Source organism: Sorex araneus, chromosome 5 (assembly GCF_027595985.1).
Source record: "Sorex araneus isolate mSorAra2 chromosome 5, mSorAra2.pri, whole genome shotgun sequence".
Lineage (NCBI taxonomy): Eukaryota > Metazoa > Chordata > Mammalia > Eulipotyphla > Soricidae > Sorex > Sorex araneus.
In genome coordinates, this window is record NC_073306.1 from 12,084,184 (window position 1) to 12,098,461 (window position 14,278).

Consider the following 14,278-nt stretch of genomic DNA (forward strand, 5'->3'; position numbering starts at 1 on the left):
CCAACAACAACAACAACAACAACAAAAAACTCCAATAAAAAACCAAAACCAAACAGCTGTGGATATGTGCAAAATGGAATACTATGCAGCTCTAAGAAAGAACAATGTGATGCAATTTGCAGCAACATGGATGAAACTAGAGGATGTCATGCTGAGTGAAGTCAGAAGAATAAGGACAGATGAAGATTGAACTCTCTGAGGCGTGGGACAGAGATACACAGCAAAATGGCAAACAGGGGCCAAAGGTAACAGAATGGGAGGATTGATCCACACAATTGATTCTGCGGGGGAGGGAAACAGGGGGGAGGGGGAGGCGGGGGTCCTTGGGGGAGGAGATGGGTGCATTGGTAATGGGTGTGGTATAAGAATTATATATATGAGAAAGCATTATTAATAATATTATAAATTATAAAATCTCAATTAAAAAATGTCCTGGTACTGGAGCTATAGCACAGCAGGTAGGTAGGGGCGTTTGCATTGCACGTGGCCGACCCGGGTTTGATTCCTCCATCCCTCTCAGAGAGCCTGGCAAGCTACTGAGAGTATCTTGCCTACATGGCAGAGCCTGCCAAGCTACCCGTGGCATATTCGATATGCCAAAACAGTAATAAGTCTCACAATGGAGACGTTACTGGCGCCCGATCGAGCAAATCGATGAGCAATGGGATGACAGTGACAGTGACAATTAAAAATTAGAATGTAAAAAATGTCCTAAGTCAGGCCTGGGAACTAGCTCAAGGGCTGGAGCAAATGCTCTGTAAGTGGGAGCACAGACCCACACCAACTGAGAAGAAGGCGAAGGAGTAACTTGCATGGCAATTGGCTGGAGTTTTTGCCTTTTTTTCTTTTTGGGTCACACCTGGCAATGCACAGGGGTTATTCCTGACTCTGCACTCAGGAATTACCCCTGGCGGTGCTCAGGGATGCTGGGAATCGAACCCGGGTCGGGCGCATGCAAGGCAAGTGCTCTGCCCACTGTGCTATCACTCCAGCCCCTGGCTGGAGTTTTTGAATGGTTGCTTGCGGCAGTCGGGCAGTCTGAGAGAGACAAGCCACGACGAACTCTAGTTGCAGAACGAACTCTGGAAGTTCTTGTTAGTCTTAGGGCCTGCACGTCTGCTTTAGTCCTCTTAGGCTGACTTGCAGTAAATTTACCTGGATGAAGCCACTGGGGAATTTCAGCATCTCTGCGTGATTTAATGTGGAGATTAAAAACAAACCCTCCAGGGAATTGCGTTAGAATGGCTCCTACAAGGGGGCTGGAGAGATAGCGCAATCGGTAGAGGGCTTACCTTCCAATCGGCTGAACCAGGATAGACCCCCCAGCACCCCAGACGGTCTCCTGAGCCCTGCCTTGAGTGATCCTTGACCACAGGGGCAGGTGTGGCCCCCGAAGAACAACAACAACAAAATAGCCCCACGGACACCAGAGCTCTGGTCTGAGGCCCCAGGACTCTGCAGTGGCTAAGGAGGATCTGCTGGAGGATAGAGCCTGACCTTGATTGAAATTGAACCTGGTTTGGGTGTCTCTAAGGCTGAGAGCACTGACTCATGAGTCTCTGACCTCGTGCAAGCCCTCCTGTTGTTGTGTTCCTGTGAGTTTACAACGGGGAGAAAGAAAGCATGAAGATTCACCTGGTCAGTGACAGGACCTGTACGTCTGCTTTCCCGGAATGAGCTCTATTCCACCAGACAAAGATGCTAGCCTTTGGAAAACTGTCTATAGTGTCCTAGCCAATTTCATTTTCATCATCATCATCATCATCGTGATTATGACTGCAGGGGAATGGTTTGGGCCCTACCCAGTGGGTGTGGCATACCAGGGATCTAACTGGGATCAGCTGCAGGAAAGCCTTGTTTTCAACGGGCCCACACCTGTTGAGGGCTTAGTTCTGGCTCTGAGCTCTGGGATCACTCCTGGTAGGGCTCAGGGAACCATATGCGGTGCTGTAAATTGAACCCAGGTTGCTGCAGGCAAGGCAAGCACCCTCCCCGCTGTACTATTTATTCAGCCTGCAGTAAGTAAGTCAAGGGCCCTAACTCCTGCACTCACTCTCCTGCTTACAAATGACCTTATTTCACTGGGATCAGCACTGTGAGATCCAGCAAGACACTATTAAGAGTATGGGTTCGATCCAGGTTCAAATCCCTGCCACCACTTATAGTCCCCCTGAGCACCACCAGGAGTGATCCATGAGCACAAGACCAGGAGTGGCCCCCCAAACAAAAGAGTACAGGTTCATGGAAAAGTCCTTTGTATCTTCTCGGGGGTCAGTAAGTCCTAAATATGTCATCAGCCCTCCTTCCTGTCTGTCTTCATTTTCAACCTTTCCTGGCCCAATTTCCTCCAAGGGTGCAGTGGCTTTGAGAGTGCTCTGGTGGCCTCCGCTGAGAACTGACAGTGGCCTTAGACTCAGCATTGATGGCAACAAGTTTCAAGTGTGGGCACGGCAAGATATTTCCTATCTTGGGCTGCGAGATGGCTCAAAGCGGTGGAGCAGAAACTCTACCCATGTGAAGTCTCAAATTTGATTCCCAGTACTGCCTCCCTGCCCCAACCCCAGAACCACCAGGTCTAACCCTGGGGGCCCCCAGAACACCAAACTATCAGGACAAGTATTGAGAGGGGTGGCCCTGGACTCCTGAACATCACCGGGGAAGTCCTTATAAAGATGACTTCCTCTCTGGTGAGTTCTGATTCCTCCTGCTCCCCAAGATTGCATTTGCTCTTTAGCAACTGAGCTATTTAAAAAGCAAGCAAACAAAGAGCTCTAAAAGGGTTGGGGAGATTGCATAGTTGTGGAGCACTCTCTCTGCCCCTGTGAGGCTCTGAGTTCAATGCCAGGCGCTGCCAAGAGGTCAACAAAAAAGATTATTAATGACACAGCTGAGTTGAACATGTTGGCCACTTCCCGGGCTCCTTCTTGCCACCCGCTCCAGGCTCACACATGAGGCAAATGAGGAAGCATTTGAGGAAGCTGGGAGGCGTGCATGGCTGGGTTCACCTGCCGGCAGGTTCAGGGGGTCTTAGAGCGCAAGACTTAGAGGGGGTCTTGTGCTTCTGCAGCTGTGCCCCCCTCTCCTCCCCGGAAAGACCAGCCCAGCTGGGACCTCAGCTTAAGGTTAAGTTGTAACACAGGCAGAATTCTTTTAGTGGTATTCATCATCAGTTAAAGAAGTCACAAAAAGGTGTTCCCATAGAAACTTTTCGAGTTTGTCCACAGGATGGAAAAATCTGAGAATGGGGGCATTGGGCTGTCTAGATAAGTCAATTTTTGACAAAGGCTAGGGTACTGTCATTTTCTATCCAAGGGAACAACTCCAAACATATACACATGACCATCTAACCAGGGGTCCAGGGTTCACACAAAGCTATCTTTATTGGGGCTGGGAAGAAAGCTGAAAGGGCTGGAGCACAGGCTTTGTGTACATGAGGCCCATGTACCATGCCCATCACTGTAAGTCTCTGAGAGGCATGTGGAGTAACCTCCACACTACCAAGTGTGGTCCCCAAACAAAACAAGATTCTGGTGCTGAACTTATTAAGTAAAACTTGATTTTCTTTAATGGGATTCAAGAGGCTAAAATGAGATTAGATGCTTATTTATTTATTTATTGCTTTGGGGGTCACACCTGGCATTGCACAGTGGTTACTCCTGGCTCTGCACTCAGGAATCACCCCTGGTGGTGCTCAGGGGACCATATGAGATGCTGGGAATCGAACCCGGGTCGGCCGCGTGCAAGGCAAACGCCCTGCCTGCTGTGCTATTGTTCCAGCCCCTAGATGCTTATTATTTACCCTACAAAGATGCAATGACCTGGTGTGGTGTGGCTCAGGATGAGAGAGCACATAGTTTGGCAGTTGTGAGATTCTGGGTTCCATCACTGGCAATGCATGGCCACCCCCCTCCTCCTAGCACTGCCAACTGTGACCCAGGTGGCCCCTAAGAACCACAACTACTGATGTGGCCCCACTGGAAAAAAAAAAACGCAATGACCTTCTTCTTCCTCTGTCCCCCACATCCTGTGTCTTTACCTGCAGCTGGCTCTGGGGTTCTCAAGCCCCTTCACGTGACCCGTTGCTAAATCCCAAATCCAGGATTTCTGTGAGCTCTTCGAAGCCTAAGAATTGGCCTTTTGAATGAGTTCCAAGGAGGCTGGTCTATGGACCACACTCGAAGAGGTGCTGGGATGGCAGTGGGGCAGGTGACAGGGCGCCTTTCTGCCCAGCACCTGTGGCTGCACCACACAGCAAGCTCGCACCTGGGGGTGGTCGGTGAATCATGAGTAAGGCCCAATGCCTATGGGGGAAGGGGTGGGTGATGGGGGTGGGGCGGGAGCCTGAAGACCTCTCGGAAGGAAACCGAGTGAAGGGCACATTGAGGAATTGCAGTGAGCGGGAGAAGCCCCCATCCCACCGCCATGTGGAGTGATCGCTTTATTGAGTTTGATTGCTGAGGTGGTGACAAGGGCTGTACCTAAAACAGATGGATAAGGCCCTGGGGATTTTATAGTCTCCCCTTCTGTATTAAATAGCAGAAATGGACAAGTTCTTTGAACTTTCATAATGATACTCATTTTCCTTGACAGTGTGTATTAATCGCCAGATGGGGAACTCTTTCTTTGGGGCAAATACGGTCATAAAGATAAGCCGTGACAATTAAACGGCCACATTTCTTTTATTTTGTCAGGATGGCAGGAATCGGAGTTGAACATGATAAGATGCACGCAGCTTTTTCTCCTTCAGAGTTCCTAGACATAATTTTTGATGTCTGTGTTCACTTGGAAACATCAAGGCAAAGAAGGATGCAAGTTTGAAAACCAAGTTTTCCGTTTGGGTGGGTTATAAAATGGTGATTCACATGTTACTTTATTTAACAAATCAAAATTCTGGCCATGTATGGCCATGAAATAATTGGAATTCTCCCCTCCACATAAGGTCACTAGCCAAAAAAATCATCCATGTCTATTTCAAAAGCCTACTATAAAAACAAAATCAAATCAAATCATTTAGTTGCATAGGAAAAAGAATCATGAGTCCTCTTTCTAAAAAGTGTCAATCATTAGGAAAACTAATATTGAAGATCCCAAATACCTTGGTGATAGCAATATTCAGGAAATAATAGTTTATGGTAAACATTTTTAATAAACAGCAGCATAAAATAATCAGTGTTTAATATCATCTCTGGTGTGTGAAATACAAATGCATATATCCTCCATATAAAATAGCCTTTTGTCATTACAATTCCATGCTTGTCTATTTGAAATGCCCATAATAACAAATCAAACATTAAGTAATACAGTGATTAAATGCATGCAGTGAAAATAAGATGGTGGGGCAAGATATCTGACTATTGCCATTATATATCTGAAGAAAATCTACAGTTAAGAACAATGAAGAAAACAAGGAGACAGACCAGCTATAAAAATGCAGAGCTATATTTTCACTTCTGTGATACAAACCATAAACATAGTTTTGTGCAAACAAAAATTCTGAAAATAAAGTCATCTTACAAAACATTGTCAACAAAGCCAAAGATATTTTTCAGTTTGTGAAAAAAAAATATACTAGTTCAATACAAAAGGGACTGTGTTATGTAGGATCACAGTGCTATTACAAAATACATAATTACAAGTGGTTTTGAAATTTAGATTTGCTCACCTTAAGGACTTCAGTAATTATAAAATGTTTAAAATAAATGTTATAGTTCTTTATAAAAAACTAACTTGAATTTATTTATCCATAGTAATGTTTTTTCCAGAGTTAGGTATTTTACTGGCTCATGGAATGCTACTTTCCCTTTAAGGGAACTCCTAGACAAACTCAAGACTCACTGAAGTTCTGTTTACTTAAAGTAATAAATATTCTTGGAAAAGAATTGATTGTCGTAGGATATACAAAACTGTGGTTTGAATCTTCATCATTAAACAGTTGCATAGCAACAAAAGGATACAAATATTCTCCTCTACCTAAAGTTAAGAAATGGAACTTCTGCATCAGCTTATTTTTGTCACCCACATATGTCTTCATTTAGCTACAAAAAAAAAATCGGGGTCCTGCCAACTTTCTGTGTTCACAGAACCTTTAAGCCTACGTCTGCTGTGTGACGTCGGCAAAACGTCAATATGTTTAGGTCAACACTTTCCCATTTCATTATTTCCCATGTATTTTTAAGCATTAAACCATCAACTTTCTTCTAGTTTGCTTACGTTCTCCTCATCAAACATAATTTCTAGGAATTTCTTCCTATCCTGTTTCTTTAGCTTAAAATTAAAAAAGGACACTTTGAGATAAGTTCTTAGAATAAAGGAGTTTTTTTTTAATCAACAGGAAATGCAAACTTAAATGTCCTTTCTCCATAGAACTTGCAACCCATAAAGAATTCTAAAGCTAGCAACAGTGGACCAGCAGGTAAATGGCACTCGATGGACATTCTGATACCTCCCTCTAAGGCCAAAATGATCCTGTGGCTTCGACTTACCAGCCTAATAATTTTTTACTTCTCAGTCCCCCTTTGAAGTGAGAACTCGGGACTGGCTTTTTGGGGGGTTCCTTTTAAAATAGTGAAATCGTTCACAAAATAGAATTCAGTCTCTTTGGATTCCCACTAACTCTATGAATAAAAATGATCGTGACTCGGTGCTGGAATAAAGTCTGTGCACATTTTCAGATCCCCCCTCCCCCCCAAAAAATAATAACGTGAGAGAACTTTAAAGGAACTAGCTATGGGTGTCTCTCCTAGTTTCTACTTCTGCAGAGTCAACTCAGGATGAGTGCCCTTCCACCCTCTGGGCCACGATGGGGGGACAGGAGGGTGCCAGCCCCTAGGTGACCATCTGCAGACCCCTCCCTTCTCCCAGGTTACTGGTCCCTGGGAAGCACCTTCGAGGCTGTCCCTACGGGAAGCGCCGTCTCGCTCCTATAGACGCTGACCTAACTTTAGACGCCTTTCTTTCCCTGCCCCTGCCCCCTTTGGCAACTCAGGCAACAGATGATTTATCCACCATCAACACAAGTATCTCCCTCTAGCCCGCAAGGGGCATGTGTAGAACACCCGGGGGGAAAGGTTTTCCTGATCAGCAGAGGAGATTTACGAAGAGGCACATGTGGTACTTTCCCAAAGAAGCCCTGCTGGTTAGGCAGCCGCAGGGCACCTGGACTGGTCCTATGGCTCATTTCCAAAGTTGGCCCTAAGGTGTCCTCGTGGATTCTGAGCATCCCTTCCAAACAAGCATGCATAGAGTCTAAAGTGAATCAACCGAATTCCTGAACATCTGTCCGAGAGCGAAGTCAGCAGGTAGACAAATGCCACGGTATATACACGTTGGGGAGAGGCCAGTCCTGGCCACGGGCAGTGAGGACACAAAAACACCACTCCGGCTTCCTTGGAGGGTTTGCTGTTCAGTGGTGAGGCTCTCTTCCTCCTCACGGTGGGGGGAGGGGGGGACAGTCTTCAGTACCGGAAACCACTCAGACCCCTCCCAAGGCACAGTGTGCATCCTGCATCCGGACAGAATGAACCATCCTACCATGATCTGGCTTTTTTTTTTCTTTTTTCTCTTTTGACCTGGCTGGGTGTCTGCCCCGCTGGGGGGTGGGGGGGGTGAGGGATGGGGGGGTGAGACCCAACTACACTTCACAGAAGGTACCTGTCGCCACGTCTGCTCCTCTTGAAATCTCCCTTGGATGAAACAAAGTTAAAAAAAAAATTGCATCTACATCTCTGCCTTTCCCCCGCACCACCGCCCTGCACCCCTCATGCAGCTTCTGGGTGTGTGTGGGGGGGGGGGGGGAGGAAGCCCACCTCCCGCCGGCCCGAGCAGCGGCGGCGGGTTACAGTTCTGCAGAAATCATCGAGTCGGTGTGTCCGTGGATATTGGAGTCTCCGAGCAGGGAGGGCTGCTTCGAGTCCATTTTGTAGGGCTTCTGCGCTTTGTTGCCGAACACGGCGATGCCCACGCCTGCGGGGTGGCTGGGCATCGCCGACAGGTGCGGGAGCAAGGGGATGTTGGCCTCCTGGTTGGAGCCGGACGAGGGCAGGCTGGTCACGTGGCCGGTGCTGGTGGAGCCGCTGGCGCTGCTGGGGGAGCGGCTCTTTGGGGGCGGGCAGTGCGGGATGACGCGGGGCGGCCCCGCGGGCTGGTAGTGGGCGGCCGGGAAGGCGGCGTAGCCCGGCGGGATCGGGTACCCGTTGATGGGGATGAAGCGCTGGTTCTGGGCCATGGGCGCGCCCAGGAAGCCCGCGATCTGGCCCTGCGGGGCCAGGGGCTGGCCGGGGAACATGTAGTTGGGGTAGCGCGGGTTGCTGAGGTTGCTCACGGGGCTGGCGCTCAGGGAGGTGGTCTGCGTGGTGGCGTTGCCCCCCGACGGCGTGGTGGAGCTGGTGTGGCTCGAGAGCCCCTCCCAGGAGCGCAGGCGCACGTGGATGTCCTTGAAGCGGGGCCGGCGGGCCGGGATCTCGTGCCAGCACTCGGTCATGAGGCCGTACACGCGCGGCGGGCAGTCCTCGGAGCAGGGCAGCAGCTGCCGCTTCCGCACCATCTCGATCACCTCCTGGTTGCTGAAGCCGTAGTAGGGCTGCAGGCCGAAGCTGAAGATCTCCCAGAGCACCACCCCGAAGGACCAGATGTCGGAGTCGGAGGAGAATTTGCCGTAGAGGATGGCCTCGGGGGCCATCCAGCGGATGGGCAGCAGCGACTTGGTCTGCACGCGGTAGTAGTCGGCCGAGTAGATCTCCCGGGAGAGGCCCAGGTCGGAGATCTTGACGTGCAGCTGCTCCCCGATCAGGATGTTGCGCGCCGCCAGGTCCTTGTGCACGAAGAAGTGGCTGGCCAGGTACTCCATGCCCGCGGCGATCTGCACGGCGATGTGCAGGAAGTCCCCGTGGTCCAGGCTGGACTTCACCGTCCCGTCCTCGTCGCTGCTGCAGCCCACGTCGGAGTGCGGCGAGCGCATGATGAGGAACTCGTGCAGGTCGCCCTGGTTCATGTACTCGAACAGCATGCACACGGGCTGCTCCTGCGTGACGGCGCCCAGCAGGCAGACGATGTTGGGGTGGTGCAGCTCGGCCATCAGGGACGCCTCCTGCTGAAACTCGCTCCACTGCTGCGGATTGTTGCAGTCTTTCAGGGTCTTAATCGCCACCAGCTGAGCGTGGTCCATGCCCGGGAGGTAGAGGTGGCCCTTGTAGATCTTCCCAAAGGCACACTCGCCCAGCTCTTCCATGAAACGCACCGCAGAGAGGGGCAGCTCTTTGGCTTTGCTCTGCAAGAAAGGAAAGAAAGCGTTTAAGGCATTTCTTTTCTTTTCTTTTCTTTTCTTTTCTTTTCTTTTCTTTTCTTTTCTTTTCTTTCTTTCTTTCTTTCTTTTTTTTTTTTTGCTTTTTGGGTCACACCTGGCGATGCACAGGGGTTATTCCTGGCTCTGCACTCAGGAATTACTCCTGGCGGTGCTCAGGGGACCATATGGGATGCTGGGAATCGAACCCGGGTCGGCAGCATGCAAGGCAAATGCCCTATCCGCTGTGCTATTGCCCCAGTTCCACTTAAGGCATTTCTTTTCTTTTCGGTTTTTTTTTTTTTTTTGGAGGCTGTGCTCAGGGCTTACTCCTGGCCCTGTGCTCAGTCAACCACATGCGGTGCCGGAGTTCAACGGGGTTGGCTGTATGCAGAGCAAGCATCTTAACCCCTGTAATATCTCTTTGGCCCCTAAAAAAAAAAAACAACCTAGGTCTTTTGTTGATGGGGCTTGAGTCCATATGTGGTGGGAGTCACTGTTACTCCCAGTGTCAGTCGGTGGACCAGACCGTACAGGGGCCAAACCCTGGCTTCCCGCATGCCAGGATGTGCACCACCCCTGTGATCTCTCTCCCAAGTCCTTATTGCCTGCTACAACTTAGAGCAATTGCCCACCATATGCTTCTTTTTAATATTCATGCTCCTGTTATTTATTTTTGTGGTTGTTTTTGCTTTTGTTTCTGGGCCACACCTGGCAGTGCTCAGGGATTGCTCCTGGCTCTGTGCTCAGCGGTCACTTCCGGCAGTGTTCAGGGCACCATATAAGGTGACAGGATCCGCTGCAGTAAAGACAGGTAACTTAACCCCTGTGCTACTTTCCCAGCTCTGTTTTACCTTAAAACAAACATGCATTTCTATTTTAATTTTCCTTTTTGGATGACACATAACAGGGAAAGAAAATATGAGCCCCACAGACAATGCAATATTAAATAAAAAAGAAAAAAGGTGGAGTAATAATATGGGTTATAAGATCAAAACGGGCTGGAGCGATAGCACAGAGAGTAGGGCATTTGCCTTGTGCACGGATGACCCGGGTTCGATTCCTTTGTCCCTCTCGGAGAGCCTGGCAAGCTACCCGTGGTGTATTTGATATGCCAAAAACAGTAACAGCAAGTCTCATAATGGAGACATTACTGGTGCCCACTCAAGCAAATCGATGAACAATGGGACGACAGTGCTACAGTGCTAAGATCAAAATACATACATTTAACGTGTCATTCACACTATTATTATATCTTTTATTGAGGTATCATTGGTTCACAAGAGTGTGAATGTTTAAGGGCCTAGGAGTCCAGTGTCACCTTGCCACATATGCCACCAAAGTTCCCATCTCCTCCATCACAGTCCATCTGATGTGACGGCAACACTCTCACAGCCCTGCCATCCACACCCTGACGCCAACCAGTGTGCCAAGTGCTGTTGCTAAGTCCTGCTGTTCAGGGGGGCCAGGGCCAGCCACAGGCACCCAATTCAGACCCCTGGGATCAGAACATGCCAGGACAGAACCCAGGGTCCGAAATGAACGTGAGTGTGGGAAGCTGTGTACCAGCTGAGCCAGTCTGAACTCTGAATCTGGCACCGGGATGATGGGGTCGAAGCCCCCCACCTCTGTGCCCCCTTCAGGAGAGCCCAGTCGAGTCCACGGAACTCATCGGCCATCTCCAAACACTGAGAACCTTCTTGCCTTCCCATTTCCCCTCAGTAAAGGAAGGTTCGGGGTCTCTTCCCTCTCCCAAGCATATTCTGGCTTCCTCGGAGTCTCTCCCTAGTTTTAATCCCACTGAGCCCCTTTGATTCATCTGAGTATCACCATATGGGACAGACTGCGGGGTGGCAACTCTTCTGTAAGACACTCACAACCAGACAATCCAAGCTGGAGTCCAGCCTTTTCCATTTCCCAGCAGCCTGGCCATGCTGGAGAAAGATCACCGAACCACCCTCTCTAGCCTCAGTTATCACAGCTAGAAAATGGGATGGTAATGACCGCAAACACCTGCTATCTCCCAGACTCTTATCCTTTTAATACATGATTTGGTGTATGTGTGTGTAGAGTGTTGGGGTACACCCAGTGGTGTTCAGGGGAACACGTGAGATGTCAGAGACAAAATTGGGGTCAACCACATGCAAGACAAAGCACCTTAACTCCTGAGTTAGCTCTCCAGCCTACCCGTATAAAATTTAAATAAGAAAATGTAAGGCACCCTGCATGTCTGGCACATGGTCAGTGCTATTTGATTTTGAGTGACCATTGTTCTTCTGCAGCCATTTTTTTATGACTATATTTTGTCCTCTCACCATATTTAAATTTCTTGAAGGGAGGCACTGTTCTTCATGCACTGTAGCACTGCACTGTCACCCCGTTGCTCATCGATTTGCTCGAGCGGGCACCAGTAATGTCTCCATTGTGAGACTTGTTGTTACTATTTTTGGCATATCGAATACGCCACAGGTAGCTTGCCAGGCTTTGCCGCGTGGGCAGGATATTCACAGTAGCTTGCCAGGCCCTCCGAGAGGGACGGAGGAATCAAACCCGGGTCGGCCGTGTGCAAGGCAAACGCCCTACCCGCTGTGCTATCGCTCCCATTATCCATGCTGCTTTGCAAGTGAGTGGGCTGTTTGCAGAGTAAGCTTAAAACAGACAGGAGAAGGCATCTATCTAGCTCACAATGACTTTAAGCACGAAACTGTGACATTTGATCTTGATGGTAGATGTTTATAGTGTCATGTGTTTTTAGCTATTGCTGAAATTCGCCTCAAATCTAGTCTGACATTTAGTCTCATTTGTTAGGGAAAAAAGTCAAAAAGGCAATGCATTTGTACATAAACTGTGATTTTTACAATAATCCCTGTACCTTAAATCTTTATATTTTAGATAAAGCACTCTGCCGAACTATCTCAAGTGTAGCTAACAAAGCTGCAAATACATATGGGATTCAAAGCTCTGTATAGAGTTTAAAACAACAGCTTGTAACAGTTTAAAAATTAAAATTAAACCAAGGAAAAGTTTTCTCTTATCCACACTTTACTAATTTAAAAATCCATGACAATGTCTTGTATTCTAGGCTGATTTTTTTTCAGCAAAATGCCCATTAACCTAATTATCACTGTCACTGTCATCCCATTGCTCATCGATTTGCTCGAGCGGGCACCAGTAATGTCTCCATTGTGAGACCTGTTGTTACTGTTTTTGGCATATCAAATCCGCCCCAGGTAGCTTGCCAGGCTCTGCTGTGCGGGTGGGATACTCTCGGTAGCTTGCCAGACTCTCCGAACCTAATTATAAGTTAACTTGCAGCAAAATAGCTACCTTCAAAGTGGAATGGAGGTTTCTGAATTTTCCTATGCAAATGATAGTACTCACTATAAATATCTCTCATTTGTTCTTTAGACCAGTCTTGGTGGGATTTATATTTGGAAATGTCTTACAGGGAAGTTGCTTGGTAAAGAGTCATTTTTAAACAGTAAATAAAATTGATGTCGTCCAATTATTGCATTGTTTAAGGTTGTAAAAATGAGAAATGACACAAATTCCATCTAAAGGATACTGATTAAATAAATTAGTGGGGGGAGGGTCTCGTAAATACAATGATAGGTATAAAAATGAATGAGGATGCTTTCTACGTCTAGATAAACATCTCCAAAATCCTACTGCTAAGTTAAAAAATAATACACAGGAGGCTCAGGGGTAGCTCAGCTGGGTCGAGCATCTGCCTTGTAGCTGCAAGGGCACAAACCCAATCCCTGCTAAGGCACCGGGCACCATCATCCCTGCTCAATATGATCTTAGGGGCACTGCGGCTTGTGATTCCCAGTGCCACAACAAAGCCCGGGATCTCTGGCACACGGAGATAAGTGCATGCGAGCACCACAGTGAAAGGACGTGACTCCAGTCACTGTAACCTCTACCTCAACAGCGGGTGGGGAGGGAGAGGAAGAAAGCATAGGGCTAGTTCGTGCTGTATGCGCTGCTTTTGTGGGAAAGAAGAGCAAAAAGGATGATATTCCTATGTCTTCACAGAAGCAGGGAGAAAGTCCAGAAAGATACTCGGGAAGCTGTAGTGCTCAGTGCAGAGATACGAAGTTGAGAACCAGGAGAGAGATTTTATTTCATCTTATTGAGCTTCTGAAGAGCCCCCAGTGCAACATCGTTAGGAGGGCCAAGTCGAGATAGACTTCTAAGATCTCAGGGAAAGGACGAAATGAGAGGTTACTGAGCCCACCCGAGAAATTGGTGATTAATGGGATATTGTGATTGATTGATTGATTATTGAGCTTCTTATTGTTTGGGGGCCACAGTTGGCATTGCCCAGGGACCATAGGTGGTGCTGGGGGATTCCAAAGGACATTGGAGTTACTGCAGGCAAGGCAAGAGTCTTAACCTGTACCATCATTTGGCTCTGGGCTCAGGGGTCATTCCTGGCAGGACTTGGGGGACCGGTGGGGTGTTTGGGGTCAAACCATGTGCAAGCCTATCAGCTGCACTTGCTTCAGTCCTCAGGAAAGAGATTTTTTTTAATTCAAGATTTTCTAGACGTTTACATATTTGAGCCAAGTGACTATATTAACAATTCTCAAAAGCAAAAGAAAAAGTGTGTGTGCGTGTTGTCAGGGATTGAACATAGGTCTCATGCATGCAAAGCAAGTGATCTACTCCTAAGATATTCCTGAAACTCTCTTGCATTTTATTTTTTAACTTAACAATAGGATTTCAGAGACTTTTTTTATATCCACACATAGAATGTGTCCTCCTGCATTCTTTTAACTATTTAATATTCCATTTATTAGATCTACCATACTATACTGAGTCAAAAGTTAAAGTTTTTTTTAAAAAAGACACAAAGCAAATTATTTTGTTAAAAAGTATGATTTATGGATGGAAGTATGGTTGAATGTAAAGTGCCTTGCATGCACGAGACCTGGATTTGACCCTTGGTCAATATATGTAATCTATGTATTACATATATATGGGCTGGAGCAATAG

The 14,278-nt window shown here is 47.7% G+C and overlaps 1 protein-coding gene across 1 annotated transcript in view; it reads right to left on the reverse strand.

The window, feature by feature from the left end:
* Positions 1 to 5,165: 5,165 nt before the first annotated feature.
* The window catches only part of ROR1 (receptor tyrosine kinase like orphan receptor 1), a 402,488-nt gene continuing 393,375 nt past the window's right edge, over positions 5,166 to 14,278 (reverse strand). Inside the window, exon 9 of the mRNA XM_055139263.1 lies at positions 5,166 to 9,265. Within this exon, the coding sequence (XP_054995238.1) occupies positions 7,835 to 9,265 (1,431 nt within the window). The 3' untranslated portion in view covers positions 5,166 to 7,834. The remainder of the gene's footprint in view (positions 9,266 to 14,278) is intronic.